At 37.5% G+C, this 27,801-nt stretch overlaps 2 protein-coding genes across 4 annotated transcripts; one reads left to right on the top strand and one right to left on the bottom strand.

The window, feature by feature from the left end:
• The first annotated feature begins 14,017 nt into the window (after positions 1–14,017).
• LOC148734351 (uncharacterized) lies at positions 14,018–17,224 on the top strand. 3 transcript variants are annotated; one of them, XM_088754985.1, is made up of 7 exons: positions 14,018–14,180; positions 14,835–14,931; positions 15,176–15,373; positions 15,760–15,913; positions 16,008–16,114; positions 16,353–16,715; positions 16,947–17,224. In XM_088754985.1, exons 4-7 carry the CDS (start codon positions 15,875–15,877, stop codon positions 17,062–17,064), a joined length of 627 nt encoding a protein of 208 aa, XP_088611111.1. In that variant the 5' UTR covers positions 14,018–14,180; positions 14,835–14,931; positions 15,176–15,373; positions 15,760–15,874; the 3' UTR covers positions 17,065–17,224. The 3 variants fall into 3 exon arrangements, with proteins under 3 accessions (XP_088611111.1, XP_088611112.1, XP_088611113.1); XM_088754986.1 differs by lacking the exon at positions 14,018–14,180 and adding an exon at positions 14,283–14,356; XM_088754987.1 differs by lacking the exons at positions 14,018–14,180; positions 15,760–15,913 and having other exon boundaries at positions 14,365–14,931.
• Positions 17,225–18,794: 1,570 nt separating this feature from the next.
• Positions 18,795–23,799, bottom strand: LOC148734350 (uncharacterized). Its single transcript, XM_088752768.1, has 5 exons — positions 23,772–23,799; positions 20,646–20,888; positions 19,753–20,001; positions 19,364–19,487; positions 18,795–18,870 (listed from the first exon to the last, which is right to left on the bottom strand). The coding sequence occupies exons 1-5, from the start codon at positions 23,797–23,799 to the stop codon at positions 18,795–18,797; spliced, it is 720 nt and encodes a 239-aa protein (XP_088608894.1).
• Between the last annotated feature and the right edge of the window lie 4,002 nt (positions 23,800–27,801).

Genomic DNA, 27,801 nt, shown 5'->3' with positions numbered 1-27,801 from the left:
AAAGTATGAGCCTTATTGACCTTTTAACTACGGTACTGATGTACCAACGGGTAAGAAAGGGCAGCGGTGAGCCTGAGAGAATGCGACTTTTCATATTTTTCTTCATTAGAATAGAAAGATGCCTTAATGAAGTGCTATAGGTGTTCCTTTACTATTAATTGATTGATTACACGCTCTAAACTTGAACGCCATCTTGTCCAGTATCTGACGAGATTTAAAAGATTCTGAATACATATTGCATGTCGATATTTGCAAGAGAATGTATATTGGGTACTTAAAATCCTTTCAACTCGGTATTGTTATTAAGGAACCCAGAGGGTAGCTCCTCTATTTCATTGCTACTCAAGTCCCTACAAGAAAATACATCCTGGAATTAGGTCGCAAGTCTGATCTCATTACGTGTTGTTATTAAACAATCACGGCTTTCTTACGGCTGTAGATCTTTAATGATTTCATTTCCAGCTTGACTAGTGGGGCTAATAAATCACCACACAGTTTCTTGATCTTGTTGTGGTATAACAACCTATAGGTGGTGAAACCTCTGTTCAATTATTACACAATAAAGTATGAGCCTTATTGACGTTTTAACTACGGTACTGATGTACCAACGGGTAAAAAAGGGCAGCCACGTGCCTGAGAGAATGCGACTTTTCATTTTCTACCGCCGCCTGATGTTAGAACATGGATAGTTTTCTATATTAGACTGGAAAGATGCCTTAAAGAAGTTCTATAGGTTTTCCTTTACTATTAATTGATTGATTATATGCTCTAAGCTTGACCTTTTTGCTTTTTACCACCACCTTAAGTAAGAATTGTTTCATTTGTTAGACTGAGAAGATGCCTTAAAGACGTTCTTTAGTTCCTCCATTATTACTATTAATTGATTGATTAATTACGCGCTCTAATCTTGAAGGCCATCTTGCAAAGTACTTGACGAGATTTAAAAAATTCTGAACACTCTGCAGGTTGATATTCACAAGAGAATAGATATTGGTTACTAACAATTCTACCAACTCGGTATTGTTATTAGGGAGACCAATATAAACCGTTTGTAAGGATCAAACAGGAACTTATAAATTGGTTACTAACAGGTAGGTCAAGTTCGGGTTGTTATTAAAGATTCCAGGTGGTAGGAAGCGTATCTGATTGTGCCCCAAAATCGTGTGGAGAGAATAAACTGTTAATATATTCATTTTGAGGATGAGAAGTAGCTCGAAAAAGTTATGCAGGATTTCAGCGGGCGAATTAACCGCTTAAGAAGTAGGACAATTGCTACATGTGAATATTTGATAACGTACAGCTATTCTCCAGTTCCTAACATTAAAAAAAAAAAATCACAAGACCCACGAAAAAAAAAATTAAAACACAGTAGGGGGTCGTGGAGAGACTTGAATTTGTTAAACAAGTATGCACGGTAACAAAGGGTGGGACTTTTTAATTGTACCACCACCTTAAGTAAGAATAGCTATAGTTTCATTTGTTAGACTGAGAAGATGCCTTTAAGACATTCCTTAGATCCTCCATTGTTACTATATAATGAATTGATTGATTACATGCTCTAAGCCCGAAGGCCATCTTGCAAAGTACCCGACGAGAATTAAAACATTCTGAACAGAATAATTCTGTGAACAATATAATTCATTACGGTAAGGATCAAACATGACCTTATAAATTTGTTACTGGCAGGAAGGTCAAGTTGGGGTTGTTATTAAAGAGTCCAGTTGATCATTAATAAATCACCATGCAGTTTCTTGATCTTGTTGTGGTCTAGCCACCTATAGGTGGTAAAATCTCTGTTTAACTATTACACAATAACGTATGAGCCTTATTGACGTTTTAACTACGGTACTGATATACCAACGGGTAAAAAAGGGCAGCGATGAGCCTGAGAGAATGCGACTTGTTCTTGAAACAAAAGATGTTAGAAGTAAGAATTCTCACTCACAAGCTTTTGAGGTTGGCTAAGTGAGTGAATCAATCAATACTTACAATTTTGCCAGCTCGGTATTGTAATCAAGGAATCCAGGGGGAATATCCTCTATTTCATTGCTACCCAAGTCCCTACAAGAAAAGATAACCTGGAATTAGGTCTTGAGCCTGATGTCATTAAGTGTTATTATTGAGCAATCAATTTCTTACGGCTGTAGATTTTTAATGAATTTATTTCCAAGAAATATTATATCATCAGTTACCACTTTCGGTGAGATGTTGGGGACATGTGATATATTTCAAGTCGTTAAGTATGGCACACCCAAATCCTGGAAGACGTAGGAAGCAAGGAAGTGCCTATGGATAAGCATCGCAAGCTACGTGACTCTTATCACTTCACACTAGATTTAAAGCTACCAGTTCCTATCATGTGGATGATTAAAATATGCATGATGGCGGCAGGGTGTGTTTTTCTCCGCTCCGTCTCTCTGGATTTATTTCTTGGAGCACTGTTGCTGCACTACCATCTTATTCAGCTAAGAGACGTTAATTTCCAATCTCCTGTTCGATATGTGCGTTCTCCAAGTCTTGGGGGTTTCGCAAGCCAGAGTTGGCTGCTTTTGAAGCCTAGATCAGGTATACAAAGAAGAGACCAAGGGCACTTTACTCGATCCGTGCAAAAGTTCAGCACCATCAACGGATATCTTACCGGTCTCCTACTCCTGTGTGGTGATATAGCTAGTCAGCCGGGACCAGAAACATTCGCGTTTCTCCAGGATAAGAGTAGCCCCAAGATCAAGAACATTCTACCGAACGCGCGTAGTCTTACAAGCGTCCACAGAAACACCGAAGGCGATAGTACGATTTAGAACCTACACCAGTTTCAAGACCTCGTGTATGCTAAGGATGCTGGCGTGGAATATGTAAACGAAACTTGGCGAGAAAGTGAGGTTCTGGACTCAGATCTGTTACACGCCGGTTACACAATCTACCGGAAGGATCGTATCAACAAGCGAGGCGGTGGGGTTTTGATTGCAGTCAAGTCTGATCTATTTTCTTCAATACACGAGTATGTCCCATCTGTTACGGACTTGGAAATTGTATCTACGGTAGTAGAAACTGACTCCAACAAGAGGTTTTTACTCTTTTCGTGTTACAGGCCGCCTAATGTCGATTTTAGCTGGATGGACCTGTATGAAAAATGTCTCGATGAAAGCAAGTTTGATAATATGCTAATCTCTGGAGACCTGAATCTTTGTAAGGTGCCATGGGATTGTACTGATCCTTTAATAGGTGCTAACGAACAGCAATTTGTTGACATTCTCAATGACCACTTTCTAATCCAACACAAGTACGTTCCTCGACACGGGGAAACAATGTCCTCAATTTAGTGATCTCGAGCGTACCAGATCAAGTGAGCGTAACAGAAGTGTTGGAACCTAATGAGGCAGATATGTTTACTGATCATTGTATTGTCTCATTTGAACTCTCCTCTGCTGTTAAGGCGCCACCAAAACTCCGGCGCTTTGTCTATGACTACGCTAGAGGAGATTTTGACAGACTCCGTTCTTCACTTCAAGCCGCGAACTTGTTCGATGCAATATCCACTGGAGACCTTGATATAGATAGGGACTGGCACAGCTGGAAAGACACCTTCTTAGCAGGTGTGGCCGATTATATCCCGTAGAATTCAAGCATCATCACCTGATGAAATCGTTGACCTGATCAATTGGTATTTCGTGTCGGTATTTACATCTGACCCTGTCACTTGTAATTCAGTTGACGAGGAGTACGCTGGGCCTGATGTTCATCTGACGTTATCGGACTTGACTCTCACAGTCACTCAGGTCTTGGATGTACTGGCCAACCTTGATGCGAGTAAAGCTACCGGTCCTGATGAAATCCCGGCTAGGATTTTGAAGGAGACAGCATATGAGATCGCTCCATCCTTATGCGAACTATTCAAGAAGTCTCTCAGACTGGGCTCCCTCTCCATGGACTGGAAACTGGCCAACGTGGTCCCTGTATTTAAGAAGGACAATAAAGAACATGCCGAGAACTACAGGCCAATATCATTACTGTGCCTGGTTTCCAAGGTGATGGAACAATGCGTGTTCAATTCAATCAAAGACCGCGTGTACAGTCTGATCGATAGCTCACAACCCGGTTTCATAACAGGGCGGTCGTTTGTGACGCAGTTAAAAAAAAGAAAAAAAGAAAAGTCTTTTTATAGGATTACACAATTACTGGTGAACCAGTAGTTTCCATTGTGGTCCTTGAAAACAAATGAAACAAATGGTCTAAATTGAACATAATATCATTAAGAACCCCAACCGGCCGGAGGCAAACCAGTTGGCTATTTACAAGCGTGGCCAAGGATCTGAACTCGGGGCTACCGTGAAACAAATCCAGTGGTTAGGGTGGGACTCGAACCCGGGAGCGGCGGATTACGAGTCCGACACTCTAACCACTCAGCCACACTGCCTCCGCCCAGTTGGTGGAGGTACTCGACTATATCAGCTCCCAACTCGACAACGGGGGCCAGGTTGATGGTCTACCTTGTCTACCTTAGGTCTACCTTGATATGTCGAAGGCTTTTGACAATGTGGGTCATTACAAGCTACTTAGGAAGCTGCGTGATTACGGTTTCAGCGGAAAGCTTCTGGCTTGGCTGGAGTCCTACCTCCATGATCGGATGTAGAGGGTAACGGCACTCGGAATGAACTCGTAGGCTCTTCAAGTGACATTAGGAGTCCCACAAGGGTCCATAGTGGGCCCCATGCTATTTCTCCTATATGAAGATTGTCTCCCTGGTGCTGTTAAATCTAGCCACGTCTCTGCCTTTGCTGATGACACCAAGATCTTCAAGTCCATAAAGTCTTCAACTGACGCTGCAATACTTCAGGATTACCTAAGCAGCCTCGTCACTTGGTCGTCCTCGGCCGGCCTGATGTTCAACGAATCTAAGTGCAAGGTACAACGAATTGTCCGGAAACACAATCCTGTGTCTAACACGTACCACGTAAACGAAGTTCCTCTTGGCGTTACCAGCGTAGAAGAGGGCCTTGAGGTCGACAAGCTATTGTGGAACAAACAGGTGTGCAACCAGTGTGCAAAGTCAAATAAGATGCTGGGGTTTGTGATACGTAACATCAGGTCTATCAAGAATGCAGTGAATTCAGTGAGACGTGTCATCTATCTCACGCTAGTCAGGTTACATCTCGAATATGTCACTCAAGTGTGGGCGCCCCAGTCAAAAGAATTTATCAGTAAGATAGAACCGATTCAGCGCGGGGCTTCAAAGTACATCCTCAACTTGCCTTTCCTCTGCGAGAAATGCTATAAAGACAGACTGATTAAACTGGCCCTTCTTCCCGTGTCCTACTGGCATTAGTATCTAGATATGGTTTTTTTATTTTAATTTGTGACTGGTCTAGTTAAGGTTAACCCTACTGTAATCCCCACCAGACGCACCCTCTCAAGAACAACCATATCTAGTAGCAACACAAATGTAACTCTAATTATTCCCAAAAATACCACCATCAAGGTGGTGTCCCTCAAGGTTCGATTTTAGGCCCACTATTGTTTATTCTATACATCAATGACCTTTCTAATGCCTCTGAATTATCAGACCCTCTACTTTTCGCTGATGACACCAGTATCTTTTATTCTAACTCAAATCTAAATTGCTTAGAATTCACACTTAATGATGAAACAAATCATTGACGTTTGGCTAAAATGTAACAAGCTTTCAGGTAATATAAAGAAAACCAACCATATAATTTTTAAACACTTGATCAGCAGGGATTTGCTAAAGCAAAGGCATAGAAAAAACCAGGAAAGATTTATTACTCGACGTTTCGGGGTCATCATGACTCCATTATCAAGAGACTAGTTTAAACACATGCAAATAAGGAAAGGTACAAGAATACCTTTCCTTATTTGCATGTTTTTAAACTAGTCTCTTGATAATGGAGTCATGATGACCCCGAAACGTCGAGTAATAAATCTTTCCTGGTTTTTTCTATATAATTTTTAAAACCCAGAAAGAAGAAATTTAACTCCAGCATTTCTCTCTCCTTTGGAGGTAAACCCCCACAACAAGCTAATATGACTAAATTCCTTGGGATCTATATATTGACAATCATCTCACCTGGAAATACCATATCAGCTATGTATGTAAACAAATCGCTAAATCAATAGGTATTATATTTGGGTCTCGCTTTTCCCTATCCTCTGCAACCAAACTCACTTTGTATTACACCTTAGTTTATCCTTATATCGTCTATTGTAACTCCGTCTGGTCGTCCACATACGTATCTAACTTAAATAGAATTTATTATTTACAAAAGCGAGCTGTGCGGGCTATCACCAACTCAGACTATCGAAACCACTCTGCCCCTTTATTTTCCAAACTGGGAATTTTAGATATTTTCCAAGTCAATACGTTTGAAATCGCCAAATTTATGTTTTATTTAAAAAATAACTTATTACCACCATTGCTTCTCGATATTTTTGTAAGGAATAGCCAAATTCACAACTATGGTACCAGAACAGCCAGTAATTATCGAACGTATTTGGGCCGTTCAAATGTCAAGCAGTTTACAATTCTCTACCAAGGTCCTAAAATTTTGAACTCTCTCCCTATTTCAGTCACTCGTTTGTCAAACTTTCTCAACTTTAAAACGAAATTACAAGAGTTTTTACTTAAATAATCAAGCCGCACATTCGCAGCGCTTTTTCTTTACTTAATTTATTAGTGTAAGTGATGTGGCTCTCCCAGAAGCCTAGTGGCTTCTTGGGCCTCCTCGCCTTCTAACTGCTATCGCTGTAATTAAATATTTTTTATTGTTAAAATAAGGCAAATAAAGATGATGATGAAAAATTGCAAAACAACTACATATCAGAGGTCTTTTTCATCCGCAGAGTGAGAATATGGAATGCTCTAGCTGATGACATTAGTCTTTCCGTAACTATCTCTCTCAGTTCATTCAAAGGCGCAGCTACTCAGTTGCTATAAGCAATCACTCTGTAAATCATATGACCCTGAAGATCCTCGCTCATTTAAGTCTATCTGCACAAGTTGCAACAAAGCCCGTAATCTGACAAGAAACATCCTGATTGATTGTTGCTACTAACTACTCTGTCATTAATCTTTATTGAAATTTTTATTTCAATTTTATGTGTTCCAGGACCGCAGTAATTGGCGCAAGCTGTTGTAGAGTCCCTGCCTGTATTGCGCTATTGACATTTTTTGTTTTGTTTATGTATATTTAATATTAAGTTGGCGAAGCTAATAAAATAAGATAAAATAAAAATGTCATCTTGGGGGTAATATAAAAGCAAGGGTTCTCAGTTACAAACTTTTGAGATTGACTTAGTGAGTGAATAAATCAACACTCAAGTTGCTGATCTCGTTATCGCCTAGTCACAAAAAAGAGTTCTTAAATATCTGTGAACAATATAATTCGTTACTGTAAGGATCAGATATGACCTTATAAATTGGCTATCAAGTTCGCTGTTATTAAAGAGTGCACTTACAGCCATTTCAGCTTGACGAATGGGGTCAATAAATCATCACACAGTTTCTTGATCTTGTTGTGGTATAACGACCTATAGTTGGCGAAATCTCTGTTTAATTATTACACAATGAAGTATGAGCCTTACTGACGTTTTAACTACGGTACTTGTGTACCACAAAAAAGGCAACGGTTAAAAAAGGGGGCGATGAGCCTGAGAGAATGCAACTTTTCTTTTTTTTACCACCACCGTCGGCCCCAAGTTAGAACATGAATGGCTTTATATTATAAACTGGAAAGATGCCGTAAAGACGTTCTATAGGTTTTCCTTTACTACAAATTAATTGATTACATGCTCTAAGCTTAACTTTTCACTTTTTACCTCCACCTTAAGTCAGAGTTGTTTCATTTTGTAGACTGAGATGCCTTAATAACAATACAGAGTTAGTAGGATTGTAAGTAATCAATATCCAATCTCTTGTAAATATTAACCTGCAATGTGTTTAGAGTTAATTTTTAAAATCTCGTCAGCTGCTTTGCAAGATGGCCTTTAAGATTAGAGCGTGTAATCAATCAATTAAGAGTAACAATAGAGGACCTAAAGAACGTCTTTAGGGAATCCAGATGGTAGATCCTCTATTTCATTGCCATCCAAGTCCCTACAAGAAAATATATCCTGGAATTAGATCGTAAGTCTGATGTCATCACGTGTTGTTGTTGTGTAATCACTTTCTGTCGGCTTTGGATTTTAATGATCTGATCTCCAAGAAATATTTTATCTTTCGAGACGTTAAGTATGGCGCACTCAAATCCTGGAGGACGTAGGGAGCAAGAGAGTGCTCATGGATAAGTATCGTAAGCTTGTGTTCAAAGCCGTGTAACACCCACCCGTTGATGATATCTACTAAGTCTGATTGAACAACTTCAATTGCTCAAATATTGTAAATTTCGAAATTTGAAGCACACATCCGGTTAATATAAAACATCTGGTAAATATAAAACAATTGGTTCAATATTTGGGAATCAAATTTCCCGCCACAAATCAAATACATCTAAGACACTTGTTAAAAATCCCCTCTAATTATTCTAATTCAGTATGAAGGACCATACCAGAAGTTCTCTGATCAGTTCTTATCTGAAAACTGAAATTTGTCGGTATCATACAAACGACTTATCTACGACATAAACACGACCGAGGAACTTAACATTATTATTGGTTGTGCTTTTAAAGGGAGAGAATGGAGCTACGTTATTGATGGGAAAATGGCAACGAGAATAAAAAGAGTAAATTAGTGAAATGAGAAGCGTTCGTTAATCCCTGTGGGACTTATAATATAATAATTATGTGTTATTAATATTAATTAATTAGTTACACGCTCTGTAATCAGTCTCTTTCGGCTGTAGATTTTTACTGATTTCATTTCCAGCTTGACTAGTGGGGCTAATAAATCACTACACAGTTTCTTAATTTTCTTGGGGTATAACAACCTCTTGGTGGTGAGACCTCTCTTTAACTATTACACAATAAAGTATGAGCCTTATTGACGTTTTAACTACGGTACTGATGTACCAACGGGTAAAAAAGGGCAGCGATGAGCCTGAGAGAAAGCGACTTTTCATTTTCTACCACAGCCTCATGTTAGAACATGGATGGTTTTATATATTAGACTGGAAAGATGCCTTAAAGAAGTTCTATAGGTTTTCCTTTACTATTAATTGATTGATTATATGCTCTAAGCTTGACTTTTCGCTTTTTACCACCACCTTAAGTAAGAATAGCTATAGTTTCATTTGTTAGACTGAGAAGATGCCTTTAAGACATTCCTTAGATCCTCCATTGTTACTATATAATGAATTGATTAATTACATGCTCTAAGCTCCAAGGCCCTCTTGAAAAGTACCCGACGAGAATTAAAAAATTCTGAACAGAATAATTCTGTGAACAATATAATTCATTACGGTAAGGATCAAACATGACCTTATAAATTTGTTACTAGCAGGAAGGTCAAGTTGGGGTTGTTATTAAAGAGTCCAGGTGATCGAAAGTCTATGCACTGTTACATAAAGTAAACAAGAGTACGAATTTTCAATTACACCCATTCCAGCTTGATTAATGGGCTTAATAAATCACCATGCAGTTTCTTGATCTTGTTGTGGTCTAGCCACCTATAGGTGGTAAAATCTCTGTTTAACTATTACACAATAAAGTATGAGCCTTATTGACGTTTTAACTACGGTCCTGATGTACCAACGAGTAAAAAAGGGCAGCGATGAGCCTGAGAGAATGCGACTTTTCCTATTTTTCTTTATTAGAATAGAAAGATGCCTTAAAGAAGTGCTATAGGTGTTCCTTCACTATTAATTGATTAATTACACGCTCTAAGCTTGAAGGCCATCTTGCTCAGTATCTGACGAGATTTGAAAGATTCTGAATACATATTGCATGTCCATATTTGCAAGAGAATGTATATTGGGTACTTACAATTCTTTCAACTCGGTATTGTTATTAAGGAATCCAGAGGGTAGATCCTCTATTTCATTGCTACTCAAGTCCCTACAAGAAAATACATCCTGGAATTAGGTCGCAAGTCTGATCTCATTACGTGTTGTTATTAAGCAATCAATTTCTTACGGCTGTAGATCTTTAATGATTTCATTTCCAGCTTGACTAGTGGGGCTAATAAATCACTACACAGTTTCTTAATCTTGTTGTGGTATAACAACCTATAGGTGATGAAACCTCTGTTCAACTATTACATAATAAAGTATGAGCCTTATTGACGTTTTAACTACGGTACTGATGCACCAACGGGTAAAAAAGGGCAGCCACGTACCTGAGAGAATGCGATTTTTCATTTCTACCACCACATCATGTTAGAATATGGATGGTTTTCTATATTAGACTGGAAAGATGCCTTAAAGAAGTTCTATAGGTTTTCCTTTACTATTAATTGGTTGATTATATGCTCTAAGCTTGACTTTTCGCTTTTTACCACCACCTTAAGTAAGAATTGCTATAGTTTCATTTGTTAGACTGAGAAGATGCCTTTAAGACATTCCTTAGATCCTCCATTGTTACTATATAATGAATTGATTGATTACATGCTCTAAGCTCCAGGGCCATCTTGCAAAGTACTCGACGAGAATTAAAAAATTCTGAACAGAATAATTCTGTGAACAATATAATTCATTACGGTAAGGATCAAACATGACCTTATAAATTTGTTACTAGCAGGAAGGTCAAGTTGGGGTTGTTATTAAAGAGTCCAGGTGATCGAAAGTCTATGCACTGTTACATAAAGTAAGCCAGAGTACGAAGTTTCAATTACAGCCATTCCAGCTTGACTAATGAACTTAATAAATCACCATGCAGTTTCTTGATCTTGTTGTAGTCTAGCCACCTATAAGAGGTAAAATCTCTGTTTAACTATTACACAATAACGTATGAGCCTTATTGACGTTTTAACTACGGTACTGATGTACCATCGGGTAAAAAAGGGCAGCGATGAGCCTGAGAGAATGCGACTTTTCATATTTTTCTTTATTAGAATAGAAAGATGCCTTAAAGAAGTGCTATAGGTGTTCCTTCATTATTAATTGATTGATTACACGCTCTAAGCTTGAAGGCCATCTTGCACAGTATTTGACGAGATTTAAAAGATTCTGAATACATATTGCATGTCCATATTTGCAAGAGAATGTATATTGGGTACTTACAATCCTTTCAACTCGGTGTTGTTATTAAGGAATCCAGAGGGTAGATCCTCTATTTCATTGCTACTCAAGTCCCTACCAGAAAATACATCCTGGAATTAGGTCGCAAGTCTGATCTTATTACGTGCTTTTATTAAGCAATCAATTTCTTACGGCTGTAGATCTTTAATGATTTCATTTCCAGCTTGACTAGTGGGGCTAATAAATCACTACACAGTTTCTTAATTTTGTTGTGGTATAACAACCTGTAGGTGGTGAAACCTCTGTTCAACTATTACACAATAAAGTATAAGCCTTATTGACGTTTTAACTACGGTACTGATGTACCATCGGGTAAAAAAGGGCAGCGATGAGCCTAGGAGAATGCGACTTTTCATATTTTTCTTTATTAGAATAGAAAGATTCCTTAAAGAAGTGCTATAGGTGTTCCTTTACTATTAATTGATTGATTACACGCTCTAAGCTTGAAGGCCATCTTGCACAGTATCTGAAGAGATTTAAAAGATTCTGAATACATATTGCATGTCCATATTTGCAAGAGAATGTATATTGGGTACTTACAATTCTTTCAACTCGGTATTGTTATTAAGGAACCCAGAGGGTAGATCCTCTATTTCATTGCTAATCAAGTCCCTACAAGAAAATACATCCTGGAATTAGGTCGCAAGTCTGATCTCATTACGAGTTGTTATTAAGCAATCAATTTCTTACGGCTGTAGATCTTTAATGATTTCATTTCCAGCTTGACTAGTGGGGCTAATAAATCACTACACAGTTTCTTGATCTTGTTGCGGTATAACAACCTATAGGTGGCGAAACCTCTGTTGAACTATTACACAATAAAGTATGAGCCTTATTGACGTTTTAACTACGGTACTGATGTACCAACGGGTAAAAAAGGGCAGCCACGTAGCTGAGAGAATGCGACTTTTCATTTTCTACCACCACCTCATGTTAGAACATGGAAGGTTTTCTATATTAGACTGGAAAGATGCCTTAAAGAAGTTCTATAGGTTTTCCTTTACTATTAATTGATTGACTATATGCTCTAAGCTTGACTTTTCGCTTTTACCACCACCTTAAGTAAGAATGGTTTCATTTGTTAGACTGAGACAGGGGCGTAGCCAGGATTTTTCCGTAGGTACGCACGGTTTTCCATCTCACCTCTTCACCCCCCCCCCAAAAAAAAGATCAAAGTCATTTTCGATTCACGTGTCTTTTATTTCAAATCGCGTGCGCAAGAGTCTTAATGTGGAAAAACAATTTTGTAGTTCAGGTACAAAAATAAGTAAAAGAAAAGGCTAAGTTAAATGACTGAAAAAAAAAAAATATATATATATAAATATAAATATATTTGAAATATATTTTTTATTTATTTTTTTATTTTATTTATTTATTTATTTATTTTTATTATTATTTTCAGGTACGCAATTGCGTATTTGCGTACAGGTAGCTACGCCCCTGTGAGAAGATGCCTTAAAGGCGTTCTTTAGTTCCTCCATTATTACTATTAATTGATTGATTAATTACGCGCTCTAATCTTGAAGGCCGTCTTGCAAAGTACTTGACAAGATTTAAAAAATTCTGAACACTTTGCAGGTTGATATTCACAAGAGAACAGATATTGGTTACTAACAATTCTACCAACTCGGTATTGTTATTAGGGAGACCAATATAATCCGTTTGTAAGGATCAAACAGGAACTTGTAAATTGGTTACTAACAGGTAGTTCAAGTTCGGGTTGTTATTAAAGATTCCAGGTGGTAGGAAGCGTATCTGATTGTCCCCCAAAATCGTGTGGAGAGAATAAACTGTTAATATATTCATTTTGAGGATGAGAAGTAGCTCGAAAAAGTTATGCAGGATTTCAGCGGGCGAGTAAACCGCTTAAGAAGTAGGGCAATTGCTACATGTGAATATTTGATAACGTACAGCTAATCTCCAGTTCCTAACATTAAAAAAAAAAAATCAAAAGAGCTACCAAAAAAAATTAAAACACAGTAGGGGGTCGTGGATGGACTTGAATTTGTTAAAAAAGTATGCACGGTTACAAAAAGTACATAAGAGTGGGACTTTTCACTTGTACCACCACCTTAAGTAAGAATAGCTATAGTTTCATTTGTTAGACTGAGAAGATGCCTTTAAGACATTCCTTAGATCCTCCATTGTTACTCTTTACTCGATTGATTACATGCTCTAAGCTCCAAGGCCATCTTGCAAAGTACCCGACGAGAATTAAAAAATTCTGAACAGAATAATTCTGTGAACAATATAATACATTACGGTAGGGATCAAACATGACCTTATAAATTTGTTACTAGCAGGAAGGTAAAGTTGGGGTTGTTATTAAAGACTCCAGGTGATCGAAAGTCTATGCACTGTTACATAAAGTAAACAATAGCACGAATTTTCAATTACAGCCATTCCATTGCATGTCGATATTTGCAAGAGAATGCATATTGGGTACTTACAATCCCTTCAACTCGGTATTGTTATTAAGGAACCCAGAGGGTAGATACTCTATTTCATTGCTACTCAAGTCCCTACAAGAAAATACATCCTGGGATTAGGTCGTAAGTCTGATGTCATAACGTGTCGTTGTTGTGTGATCAATTTCTTTCGGCTGTAGATTTTTAATAATTTAATTTCCAAGAAATATTTTGTAATCTCTTTCCATCTTCGATGAAATGTTGTGGACATGTGATATGTTTCGAGACGTTAAGTATGGCACACTCAAAGCCTGGAGGACGTAGGGAGCAGGAAAGTGCTCGTGTATAAGTATTGTAAGCTTGTGTTCAAAGCTGTAACACCCACTCGTTGATGTTGTCCACGAAGACTTATTACGGAGCTTAAGCAACCACGACGACGAACGGAGGACGACGACCGGAAGTAGCAAAAACGTCACTGCGCAAGCGCGAACCAAGAATTCCGTCGTCGTCTTGTCGTCGACGACTTGAGAAGGACCTGCCTCACGTCGTCGTGAACTTCCGAACTTCAAAGCAGTTTTTCTCACTAAAGGTGCGGGTTTATGGTTAGTTTTTAGACAGTCTATGGCCGATTGGAGTTTGTATTCGCTTCTTCGTTTGATTTAAACCACCCTGATCAGTTTTTAGACAAATAAAACTCGAAAACCCACCAACTCATATTCCTTCCTCCGCACAACAGATTTCAAGTCAAAGGGTGAAAGCGACCACGTAAGGTTTAAATTTATTTGAGTATATTTTATGAAAGAGTGCTGTTTATCATTTTTTTGAATGAAAAGTGTTAAATGGCAGTGTAATACACCTCTGCGTTCGGTCAAAAGCTGTGTATGGAACTTCCGGATTACTGCTACTTAAAAATTTTGCGTGTTGCTGTTCTTCAATCGAGACGCTTTAAACAACAAAGAATTCTTCAGATCGGTGTGTTAACATGAGCTTGAATACCTGTCAGGTTTTCCGAATCTATTTTCAAAATATTTGATATAGATTTACAGCCATAAAAAGTATTCCGACAAAATCACACGCGATCATAACTGCCTTTAGTGCAATGATGGGATGATAACCATAATAAAATTGTTACACCCAAATGATAGTGGTTCTTTTATTGAAGTTGTTTGAAGGCAATCTTCGTACGTTATACGGCTGTATTGATGTGTTTATTAATCGTTTGGTTATTGTCTTTTTGTGTCAGCTCAACAGAATAAATAAACGATTACTTGAGATGAGGCCTCCAGATACTCTTGCTAGACTACCAAGAGACATGGAAAAACATTTTAAAAATTTGAAAGGTACTGTGAGACTTTAATTTACCATTTCTATGTTTGTATGCAATGTTTTAAAACCAAATAACAGTACATAACATGTGGGACTCTTGTAATTGACAGACATTTAAACCATGTCTTTTTAGCATTACCAAATGGGAGATCTGTTTCATATAAGTATTTATTAGTAAATTGCAGTTGCAATGGAGTGCATTTTTTGTTTTGATAGTTCAAACAGTAATAATGGTATTTACTCTTGATTTCTTTCCAGCATCAGAACTTCAGGCTTGGCTCTTGTATTATTCTTTACCCTGCCTAGTTGGCATACTTCCTGATATCTATCTTCAACACTTTGCTCAATTCTCTGAGGGTATTTATATTCTACTTGGTGATTCTATCACACCAAATCAGCTTAGCAGAGCACGAGATCTACTTCTGAGGTTTTATAAAGACTTTGCAGAGCTGTATGGTAATTTGTTTTACTTCACACTAACATTTACAGTTAAAGGACATAATGCAAAGCAGCTTGAATACAGCAGTGATCATTAACCATAAATGTATTGTGATATTTTGCAAAAAAAGACTCCATTGGGCATAAAAACCCTAGAATTTGATTGCCAAGTTTAGTTCAACCTGTATGGCTCTCTATTTCTTCACTGAACACGTATTTGAACAAAACATTTGACTGACTCCTGCATAAACAAATTAACATTCCATGATTCTAGAAACATCTGTCAGAGTGATGACAATAGGTTAAATTTGTATGAACTATGGATATAAATTTAAGTCGCGACATGTAACAGTACCCATTTATACAATTCATGATTGTTGAAAAAAAATATGTTACTGGTGAAGGTACTTGTGGCTTAAATGTGTATAATGCTGGCCAGCATCTTGCTGACTATGCAGAGGGATGGGGACCACTATGGGCCTGGTCCACCTTTGGGTTTGAGGATATGAATGGGCCCTGATGGATTTTGCACATGGAACAGGAAATGTTTGTCGTCAGGTATTTAATCTGTTATTTTGTACAGTAGGGAGTGCTCAACATATACATCTTTGTATGATTGTAGTTATTTACTTTCTTGCTTTTTTTTTAACAGCTGATCTGGATGTTGCATGCACAAAGTCGACTTAGATGTGATGTCAACTTGATGGAAAACTGCTCAATAAAGCAATTTATTGAGTGCATGCTTAGCACAAAGAGACAGTAAGTGTGATTAAATTTTAAATTACCAGCTCCATGAAAAGTATTTTAAAGCAAAAATATACACAAAATATTCTTCTTATTTTAAAATGCAAATAATTGTTCATTCATTTTTATCATTTTATGCAGTTAAGTGCCTTCCCAAAGTATACAGAATCAAAATTGTCATCTGCTATTTAACTTAATTACTTTTTTCTGTATGTTTCAATGACTTGTGTACTCACACAAAATCTTATTTTAGACTTCGAAGCCTGAAGAAGGCAAATGATTGTCAAGTAGCTGGTGGGACAAAGAAGGTACAAAACCTACAACAGCCAATTGGTGAAGCCATCACCAGAATACTAGGAAGTGATGCTGTTTGGATGGTAAACAGGATTGTTGTAAATGGCCATGTATATTTCTCAAAGCAATACACAAGGATGGTTAAACGCAACGCCTGTGTCGTACAGTTCACTGACAACACTCTTGGTGGGATAGAGTTCTTTGTATGGGAGAAGAAGTCTGGGAAGGTGCTTGCCATTTTCAAGGAAATCGAAGTTGATTCAAATAAACTATTCTTCTTTAATGATGTGGGATTGCATGCAGTACGAGTTAAAAGTGATAGGTGAGTTTCTACAGTAGCATCTAAAAGATGCCAAATCCTGGAATTTAATAATTTCAGTATCTATTCATTCTTTGGATTGTTATGGGCAGTGATAAGATGTTGAGAGAATGTACCATAATCAAATCAACCTTTGAATAGGTTTGGATCAGAATCTTGCATATATAGAGTTTGGCAATAGAAGCTCTGAACATCTGTTTACCACATTAATATTTCTTATTCTTAATGTTTTAGGTCTGACCTGAAAGCAAAGAATGTCACTGAGATTTTGGAGAAGATTATGCTTCTAAATGGCAACTCCAGAAACCATGTTATAATAAGATTTCCAAACTTTAATGGTGTCTGTGGTTAGATATAAGAAAATCTAACTTTTCAAGTCTCAATATGCCAGATTTGAAATTTCCCATTGCTTCAGATAAGACTGCCTTGCCATGATATTTAAGTAAAGATGTGTTCCTAAGCTTTCTGTATGAAATATTCTAATCTGGCAAATAAATTGATACTTTAGTTGATACTGTATCTATATTGAACTTGAGTTTAAATGGCAAGTATTTATAATTCACCATATAATTAGAATAAATCAGGAGCAGACAGTGGAAAACTGTGTTGGCTGAATCTTGCACATTGTGATAAACCATTTTGCAGGGATGCCTCAGGTTGATATAACCTTGTATTTCAGTGTGGCCAGAGTCATTGTCCTTGCAGCAGAGCACTTTTTATTTTCTGACTGGAGCACCAAACACATGGATCAAAAATCCCACTTAAATTGCATTTGATTTAGTTTTCTCCTTGTATTCTTTACTCCTGTAATTTTTTATTTCTATTCATTGTGAAATGCAATTAAAGGATAAAAAAAAAATGTTTTATTGGAAATTTTATAAGCTTAGAGAATATCTGCAGAAAAATTTAATGAGTTATAAATTATAACACACAAAAAAAAATTGTTTGATATATTGCAAGTAGTGACTTTTTTAAACATCTCAAATGGCATTTTTTTCTCTCAAAAAACAAACTTATGAGTAAAATTCTTAAGAATCGAGGGTTTATTTTAAAAGATCATTTTTCCTAGTAAATTCCTAATAATTTCCCAAGGATCAAGAATCTATTTTTTTTATGTAAATTCTACCTGTAATGATTCCTAGGAATTTCCTAGGAAATTCTTAGGAACCTAGTAATGTTTGTTCACATCTCTAGAGAGCTTAAATTTTTTTTAGGAAAATTCCACTTACTCCTAGGAAATTCCTAGGAATCCTAGAAAGTTAGCAAACCATTTCGCAAGGGCTGCTATCTGTGCCGATCGCTAGCTAGCATTGATTAAATTGACAGACTTACGTCGTTTGCTCGCCAAAGGAAGGAGCATCAAAGGTAGAACATAACAGGCTAAAGCATGTTGAAAATCAGACAAACCTTGTGCAAAATAGGTTTGTTTATATCAGCAACACTTAGAACTGAATTTAAACCTCAAACAACTTGCGTAAAATTTGATATTTTAAACTTTTGCGATGTGTAAATTATTGTAAATAAAGCTAAAGCTTAATAATTCCTTGGATTGTTGATGTTCAAGAATTGAATAACCTACACTCGAACTTTCGATATATATGTGGCAATTTGATCCATGAGTGAGAAGAAGAAGGTTTTGGACGTCTATGAACGATGTCACTTCTTAAACTGACGAAGCGAGAATAAACAAGATTTCAGACGTCGTCGTCCTTGAGCAACTTCACTGCTTAAGTTTCATTTTCCCGCTAAAAACGACGTCCTCGTTCCAGACCCTTCGAGATTACTTGACGTCGTCGTCGTCCCTTTCGTCGTGGTTGCTTAAGCTCCCTATTGAACAGCTGGAGGACGTCTTATTGAACACCTGAAGGACGTAGGGAGCAGGAAAGTGCTCGTGTATACGTATTGTAAGCTTGTGTTCAAAGCTGTAACACCCATTCGTTGATAGTGTCCACGAAGTCTTATTGAACAGTTTCAATTGTTCAAATTTTTTTGATTTCGAAACTAAAGCACAAATCTGGTAAACATAAAAAAATCGGTTTAATATATGAGGATCAAACATGAACTGACTTATGAATTAGTTACTTACAGGATGGTCAGCTTGATGTTGTCTTCAAAGATTCTTGCTGGCAGCTCCTTAATCATGTTGTCGCTAAGATTCCTACGAGAGGGAATCACCCAGAATTTTGGTTCTTATAAAAATTTGTTTCTAAAACAGAACATCAATATTGTCGACGAGTTTGCTTGTCAAGGAAAACGTTGGGCCTGTCGTAGTGTTACAGTTACTTCCATGTTTATCCTGGCAATCAGTTTATTACTGAACCCACTGGCCAGCGGTTACTTGTATCAAACATGTGAGGAACTGAAAACATGGCGAAACATGTTCTTACTTTACCGACAGATTAACTAACCAATTGCAAATAAGTTTTGCTGCTTGCGTCACACAGTCGATGACATGACGCAAAACTGGCGTATCAATTTTGTCGAATTAAAAAAATAAAAGTTCGAATAACGAACTTTCTTTACTTGAAGCTGATGATTAATTCCAGACTAACATCGACTACAGTCCTTTTTAGGATTATCCTCACCCGAACGATAAGACAAGACGATCAAAGAATACATCCTCCCTTGACGATAGAAAACACAATGCTTACAATTTTGCAGCGGAAAGTGGCACATTCTCTGGAATGGAGTGGAGTTGTCTTCCTTTGCAGTCAATTTGGGTAACCGTATCCACGACCCTATAGGTACTGGTGCATCGGCAAGGATTTGGGCACTCTGGCAAAAGAAACGAAGAAAATTTTGTTCTCGTGTAACGGGAAGTTATCGTGGGTGCTAATCACAGATGAATTTATATAAGATCCCTGGAAAGGAAATGGTCCATCCCCGTAGACGTAGAACTCTCAGACACAGCTAAATTAGGAAAAATTTAAGCTTAGCCTAGATCAAAAGGCTTACGATTTATTGAAACTCATCATAAAAATGAAAGTTCTAATTCGGCAGGTAGGTTTCGTCCTATTCAGACTGAGTCATCTCAACTCACTTTCTATGGTAACATTGATTTCTCTCTTGTCAAATCCATCCTGTCGGTTGACCTCACAGCTATACCTGTCATTGTTTTCTTCCACGTTGGTCAGCTGATAGGTGACACTCGTACTGTTCTGTACTTCTTTGCCGTTCTTTCTCCAAACAATGACCGGTGCGGGTGCGCCTTGCGCCGGACACCATAGAGACGAGTTTTGGTTGAAAATTACGAACTGCGTATATGGTACTTTATCAAGGTTAGGCTTGACTGCAGAAAAACAAAATACATAAAAATTGGAAAAGAATTTTAAGTGGGTGGATTATTTGCACAGCAACTTCTAATCATCCCCGAGCATCTCTAAAAGAGAGCGATATAAAATTCGTACGATCTTGTTCAATATATTAGAATTTGAAGACTCCTACGAAGATTTAGAATCGATAATCTCTAAAGTTAGTAAATACTCTTAATAGCTATCACCTTTGTCTCGCCCATCCTATCTTATCCATTTTATCTTATGTATTCACTCACAACATAATGCGCTGTCAACTTGAATTAACCACATAGTTGTTTCCGTAGGCTTAATTTGTATTTACCATCTATTTATTCATCTGTAGTTTAAACTGTGTGTATTTTCCTCTTCTTTTACTGATTATCCTGGCCCGCCTCGATTAGCACTGCTATCTGCGGAGCCAGGGGAATAAGGATTTATTGTTATTGTTATTGTTAAATAAACGTGTTAAACATATATTTTTAAGGTACAATTTCACCAAGACAGCACTCGCCTGTTATATTAGCTGTTTTATTACTGTATGAAACCTTGAAATGGTACCAAAAATAATCAGATTTTCTCAACCACAAGTTCTGTCCATTGGATCGCACAATACCATTAATTGAAGGTCCACAAAATATACCAAGAAGATTGGCAGACTCGTTGTATCCATCACGAATCTCTAGGTATTCACCATAAATACATGGTGCCGGATGCCAAGTTTCCAGGGTAAAGTTCAGTTCAACATAATGTCCTTCTGGAGCTTGCAAGAGTTGATTTGAATCAAACTGTGAGACATCCAGTTGAAGGTGTGCTTGGAGTTGAAGGTGTGCTTGGAGTTGAAGGTGTGCTTGGAGTTGAAGGTGTTCTTGGAGTACTATAGCCCCTACATGCAAAAGAATAAAATAAGTGTGGCAAGAGTCACTCTGCTACCTCTCCCAAAAGAAAAGAAGATAATGAGTCATTTACATGACTCATTGAAGTATTTTGTTTATACAGATATTTTGATTTGATTTATATTGATTTATGTACCTTACAGCACCATACACTCAGATCTAGCCTCGAACCCAGACCTTCCTCGGCCAGGCGGTTGTATACGAGATAAAGCCAAACCCAAAGATTAGGAGATTTAACGGAATTAACGATACAGATACAGCGCCAACTATGAGCGAGGTTTAAATCACTTCCACGGATACCTGAATAGAAGTCTTGAAATTGATCCCGACGAACTAATCAGGCGAGTTTGGTGGAGCTATGGTTTGCATTTTGGCGAGACTCAGTCGAGACAAAGTACCCAAATACATGTATACTAGTGAGATACAGAAGACAGCTGAATCTACCTTAAGAGCGAATGTTACCAATGATCAAAATTTGCTGGCAACAGCCAAAAAATCGATTCGGCTCATATTCTCCAGTTAGGAGGCCTTATGGTGAAACAAAGCACTGCATACTTTGTTTGGCTGAATATCGATTTATTTTCGAGAAAATCGATAATAACTGAATTTTGACCAAATGCCGCTTTTGAAGTTCAAAATTTCAGACAAATCTCGGAGCGTCACGCCACGAATTGGAAACACTTGAACCGATGAAAACTACCAAATCTTGAAAAACAACATCAGTGCATATGTTGACAGCAATTTGAGCAATTCTTGATTGTTTATTTACACAATCTAATTGAATTTAACCGACCTTCTCCTAACAACTATTAAAAATAGGTGAAAAGTAACCCGTTATTTAACTATGTGCTATAAAAATAATCCCCTGAAAATCTGGCTTTTTGAAGGCGCAGTGTGGTTCTTTTTGTTCTCCAGAGGATTTTTTGGGGAAATGATTCAGTGCGATTTAATCAAATTTTAAAGTTGGATTAAATGAGCTGATTTGACGGTGCCATCAGTTGTTCGAAAATGTACATTCACACGCAAACTCAATTGTTTCGCATTTTACATCCAATCTACAGCTTATTTAACATAATATCATCTTCTCGTCAATGATTGTTGTATCACAAAAGGGGGTTGCAGTCCTAAAATTGTTGCATTACTCCCTCAATAGCAATAGAACTTGGCAGGATAGTCAACACATCCTGATAATGATTGTCTACAAAGCGTATCTCGCGGTTTCTCTTTTCTCATTTCGTTGAAATACTTCGCGTAGCAGATTTTTGTTTAATTATAAGTCTACAACCGAACCGTGAACCAAATGTAAGCAGAATGTTGCTAGTTCAGAAACATGTTTCTCGCGTGTAGAATAACGCTAATAAATTCAAAATGAGGTCTACTGAAATAAAACGTAAAATTAAAACATTGGACTATGAAGCACGTGGCTACAGGAACTAAGGTCGTATGTTACATATACGAAACAGGAGCAAACAATTATCTAACTCCGATCAGAACTTAATGTATCATAATTGAATGGTTCATGGTACTTCGGGGGATAAAGCTCATTTTAGGACAAAAAAGAGCGAAAGATCTGCCAAGGGTATAGCCCATCATACATCACTGCAGATGTGCGATAAACAAAAGTGTAGTGCTTGAATATTTGTTTATTTAAAGGAAGTTTTATAAGGGTCAAACCTGGAAAACTACAACTTTCGCTGAAATGTTTGTAAAAGCCAACGTTCAACAGCTTTATATTTATACTACTTCTTCTCCAGAGGCTACTGTGCCTTGTTAAGTTATTCGTGCCAGTAGTAAGACTACGACCCAGGTAGCACGTTCACATTTTTCACACCCACATTTTTCTGGAAATGAAACCATTTCTGCGTATCTCGGAACTCAAGAAACGCTTCGAGTAATCATTGCACCAGCTGACACAGCAGACTCGAGTGGAGTCGGTATACCTACATGAAATACTTGCATTTTGGAAACAGTGGCTTTGAAAAATCAACTCAACTAGTTAGTTATTTAGTATTCTTGCCCAAGAAGGTAGCCAAGTAGTGATCTATCCCCCTCAAATATGGTCGGGTCCAGAGCCATCAATGCATTATATGGCGAAATATTATAGAGCGTGGCTGATGCGTAATGAAAAATTTAACATAAGCCTGTTGTCTGATCAGACCAGAATGTTCACTCCCATCGGGAAAAGATTGACATCTAGATTGAACCAGAAAAAAGAAAGTAAACAAACCCATGTTGTACCTGTCTCCTTAAATCTTTCCTTCCAAGGTAATAAATTTAAGAAGTGAATGACTACTTCTTATAGAAGTCCAAAGCCAATCAACGCATCATATGGCGATATATTATTGAGCATGGTTTGATATATCAGAAGGAACTCTGCGCCTCGAACTAGAGCCTGTCGTTCACCCCAAACCAAGCTTTGCACTAAGCGAGGGACAAATTGTCATGGAATGTGTGTCAGCAGGAGGAGAGAATATGGCTGCTCGGCTAAGAACTAGGCCAACTTCGTCTTTTGGCACGGAGAAACCGAGACTAGCGGAATTGCTCTCAATCCGCTTTGAACAGTAAAGAAGAGGTCTAATTACTGTTTCCCGTTTTCTGGATCGTCTACCGAAGTCACAGTGTACTCTTACTATAGTTTTGAACGAGCAGCAGATATCCTTATGAGGAGAACGACACGCAATGCTGTTGCAGAGTTCACATCTTTTAATTTCTCTGTAATTCATTTTATTAGTAAACGAAAATGCGAGTTTCGAGGTAATTTCTGTAATTAATCAAACAATCAATAGAGATTAAAATAGTAAGGAAGAGGAAACAAATACGATTCAATTTTTCAGCGTCTTAAGAAATACTTGTAAATTATTTAAAATCCTTACCTCTACTCGAGGCAATTGTACATGTCATCTCGACCGGTTCCTTCTTACGCAAAGTAAGCACCAAGTGTTTCTAGAGATACTCAGTGTGGTTTCAGCGATAAAAACACCCCTCTGAATTTCATTTGGTATGTTTGACTGTAACTCATTTTGAATATTACATAACGTCAACAGAAAAAAATTTAGTAAGAGTGCAGGGAAGTTGAAAACTTATCAACAGTAAAATACAGTAGCATTGTAGCAAGCAGATGTTTTAATCACCGAACTAGGTTTATCTTTCGTTCTTTTTGTCCTAAAATGAGCTTTACCAACCTAAACAATAATTTATGATATGAAGTCAGTAAGGATCGGAGTTAAATAATTGTTTCCTCCTGATTCCTTTATGTAACACTCGACCTTAGTTCCTGCAGCCACGTCTTTCACAGTCCAAAGTTGTATTTTTGCAGAGTTGTCGATTTCTGTGGACCCTAATTTTGAATTAATTAGCGTTATTCCGCACACGAGAAGTATGTTTCTGAACTAGCAACACTTCGCCAACATTTGGTTCGCGGTTTAGTTAAAGACTTATATTTAAACAAAGATCTCTTACGTGAAGTAATTACAGCCTCCTATTCAACGAAATGGAAAGAGAGAAACCTTGAGATACTCTTTGTAAACAATCATTATCAGGTGTTGACTATCCTGCCAAGTTATAACGCTATTATGGGAGCAATGCAACAATTTCAGGACTGCAATCCCCTTTTGTGGTGCAGCAATATGGACGGTAGATGATATTATATTAAATAAGCTGCAGATTGGATGTAAAATGCGAAACAATCGAGTTTGCGTGTGAATGTGTACATTTTCGAAAACTGACGGCATCGTCAATCAGTTCATTTTATCCAACTTTAAAAATTGATTAAATCGCACTAAATCATTTCCCCAAAAAATCTTTGGAGATGAAAAAAGCCACACTTCACCTTCCAAAGGCCAGATTTTCAGTCGATTATTTTGTGTAGCACATAGTTAAATAACAGGTTGTTTTTGACCTATTTTTAATCTTGTTAGAAGAAGGTCGGATAAATTCAATTACGTTGTGTAAATAAATGATTAAGAATTGCTCAAATTGCTGTCAAATTATGTGTTGATTTTTTTTTTCAAGATTTGGTAGTTTTTATCGGTCCAAGTGTTTACAATTCGTGGCGCGACGCTCCGAGATTCGTCTGCAATTTTGAGCTTCAAAAGCGGCATTTGGACGAAATTCAGCTTTTGTCAATTTTCTCGAAAATAAATCGATATTCAGCCAAACGAAGTATGCAGTGCTTTGTTTCACCGTAAGGCCCACCTAACTTGAGAATATGAGCCGCATCGATTTTTTGGCTGTTGCCAAATGTTCGATTTTTGGCCAGATTTCCTCTTAAAGGCCCTATTTCAAAGTTATTTTACATTACTCCAATTGGCGGAGAGCCCAGTAAGACGTATAAAAAAAGAAAACAACAAAAAACAAAATAATAACCTGACAACTTGCCTACAGAGCTAGATACGCGGCTTGTATTTGACCTCCACAAATACATGTTTATCGTATACTTATACGCGCGTCACATGCAACTTTACTCTCTGAAAACCAGATATCCTGAGTCAAAAATGAACTCTGAGGATGCATTTTAGTTGTAAGTCAGATCTCTGACGAATTTAATCATTCTCTTAGGTTAGATTCCGTTTAAAGACAAGATTGCTTACAGATCGTAGTAATGAAACCCCAGATGACCCGTCTGGACGCCATGTTGGTGTTTTCAGTTGTTTTGCTGAGACTGAGGAACAGAAAATTCTTACTTAAATGAAAAAAATATGTCATAGCTCATAAAAGCTGAATTTGATAACTGATTAACACTTCATTGAAAAATGTTGCAGATAAAATATGATGGATAATGGATAAAAGGATAACTGAATCGGGTTAAAGTGTAATAGGCCGTGAACAGAGACAGCAGGCAACGAGAATAAAAGCACGTGTAGTTTAATGGCGAACTAAAAACAGAAGGTCAAAACAAGCCTGCCAAGACTGATGGGTAACATGCGTGACGCGTGACAGGCAACAAAAGTGCCATTAATATTAACGAAAGCTCATGAATAATCTGAGGAGATGAAGCCGCTTACCTTACATAGCAGTTGAAAATAACGACATGAAACAATGCTTACCAGGAAAAGGTTAAGTTTCAAGTCACTTGTAGGCCTGAATCAAGGCTGTTGTGGTAATTATTTCTTTTCGTCATATCTGACCATATTTGATGTAGGTAAAAAAATTCGCTGAGCGGCTAAACGAAAGGTATTTTTTACTATCAAAATTAAGATGATTCCTATTTTTCATATACCTTTGAAATTACATTCGGTCTGTTTCTTGTATTTTCGTTTGGCTTGTTCTAGCCGCATTTGACTAGATTTGAAACAGTGAAAACGTTGTAACTGTTAATACCCATGCAGATAAAGCTTAAATAGACAACATGCAAATGCAACATGGACCGCTACTGGCTAGTTATAATACATCAATTGGTAAAGTTTGTTACTAAATAAATATGAATGCTGCGTCTTTTTTCTGTTATTCAGTGTTAAGTGCAGTATTGTCAAACTGGACTAGATAACGGATTTATAACCATAGATTTCTTACTAGCCCTTAAGGAAAAGGATTCTCCATAATTACCTGGTTTAAATACTGTGCCTGCGAGAAAAACCGTTCATGGGCCTTTACGGTTATTTTGTAATGCACGTCATGGAAGTTTGACTTTATCTTTATACTTCATGGACAATTTACAAGATAAAAAAGATGAATACCTGAAATATGAGTTCTACTGCTCCCTCACTTCAGTTCAGAAGATCGACGGCCTTTAAAAAAGCAATGAATTCAAAGGCAAAGTGAAAGCCAGTCTGTATACAGCTGTTTCACATCATTATCTGAAAAAATGATCGATTCATCCATTCATCCCAAATTAAACTGGAGCATATCATTGAAATCTTATTGAACATATGTGCTGTAACGTCAGTTATTATGCCTTCAGTCAGTTTTGCATTTGATGAAATATAGCTTACTTGGAACATATCGCCAGACTGTAAATGAAACATTCTCAGTTTTAAAAAACAGAAACGACGTTTTATACAAGTTCCCCTTGAAATGTGTCGAACTATAAAATACTCAAATAAGTTATTAGGGACTTTAAGCAGTCAGAACGGCAACGCCACGGAAGACGTCGATTAAAAAATGAGTTACTAGTTTTAGTTAGAATTTCAAAAATGGCTGGATGTGTTTACCGTCTCATAGAGCGCCAGACCTCAAACTCAACATAACGCATAAAAGTAGCGTTGAGTTCCAAACGTAAATTAAATTAACTTGCCGCCGCGGTTTAGCTTCACAGACGACGCAAATTTCGGTGATTTCACGTTGTTGTTTTGCAAAGGACGGCTAAGAAATGTACAAAGTTTGAAAACGCACGTGCTGGGCTATTGTTCTGCCAATTAGATCTATTGTTTTTCCACGTTCTCGTTTCCGTGGCCGTCGTGGTTTGCTTAAAGTCCCTATTGGGCAAAGAACGCGGCGGGGAGAGGGTTGGCCTATCAATTTCAATTGCTGCTACACAGAGGATTATTGGACCCGGAGAAGAATCATTAAGTGATATTTTTAATTAAAGGATTCGTAATGGCCTGCTCACACACTCCCTACAAAGCTGCATGACTTTTGTAGGACCGGACCGGCTGAAGTGAGCAGGTCTAAAACAGCCGTTCTGCCCCACATTAGCATGGCTCTGTTGCATTTTCCAAGAAAGTGAAATTTAATTGTGTACTTGATCATAAAACTAAACAGAAATGAGAAAACTCACGTTTCTCTTTGAATTTCGAGTTTCCTGTTTTTGACTCGGAGAACTTGAGAATTTGAATTTATAATTTGAATTTATACTGGAGTCATGAGGTACAGAGGTCATGGGTTCAAATCCCACACGGGTCTGAATTGTTGTTGTTGTTTTTTTTTTCCACGCCTTATTTCCAATACTAAATAAGTAGTGTTCAT

The sequence above is a fragment of the Stylophora pistillata genome, chromosome 3 (genome assembly GCF_964205215.1).
Source record: "Stylophora pistillata chromosome 3, jaStyPist1.2, whole genome shotgun sequence".
NCBI lineage: Eukaryota > Metazoa > Cnidaria > Anthozoa > Scleractinia > Pocilloporidae > Stylophora > Stylophora pistillata.
Note: the sequence above shows the minus strand (reverse complement) of the source record. Positions and strands in the feature narration are given on the sequence as shown.

Bases quoted from the DNA above. Each gene is read 5' to 3' on its own strand.
- LOC148734351 (XM_088754985.1), top strand. From the start codon at position 15,875: ATGGATTTTGCACATGGAACAGGAAATGTTTGTCGTCAG. The intron at 16,115-16,352 runs GTAAGTGTGATT...ATCTTATTTTAG, and splicing joins ATGCTTAGCACAAAGAGACA to ACTTCGAAGCCTGAAGAAGG. The intron at 16,716-16,946 runs GTGAGTTTCTAC...TTAATGTTTTAG, and splicing joins GTACGAGTTAAAAGTGATAG to GTCTGACCTGAAAGCAAAGA.
- LOC148734350 (XM_088752768.1), bottom strand. From the start codon at position 23,799: ATGACATGTACAATTGCCTCGAGTAGAG. The intron at 19,488-19,752 runs GTGAGTTGAGAT...TTCTTTTGCCAG, and splicing joins AATCAATGTTACCATAGAAA to AGTGCCCAAATCCTTGCCGA. The intron at 18,871-19,363 runs GTAAGCATTGTG...TCCCTCTCGTAG, and splicing joins CCACTTTCCGCTGCAAAATT to GAATCTTAGCGACAACATGA.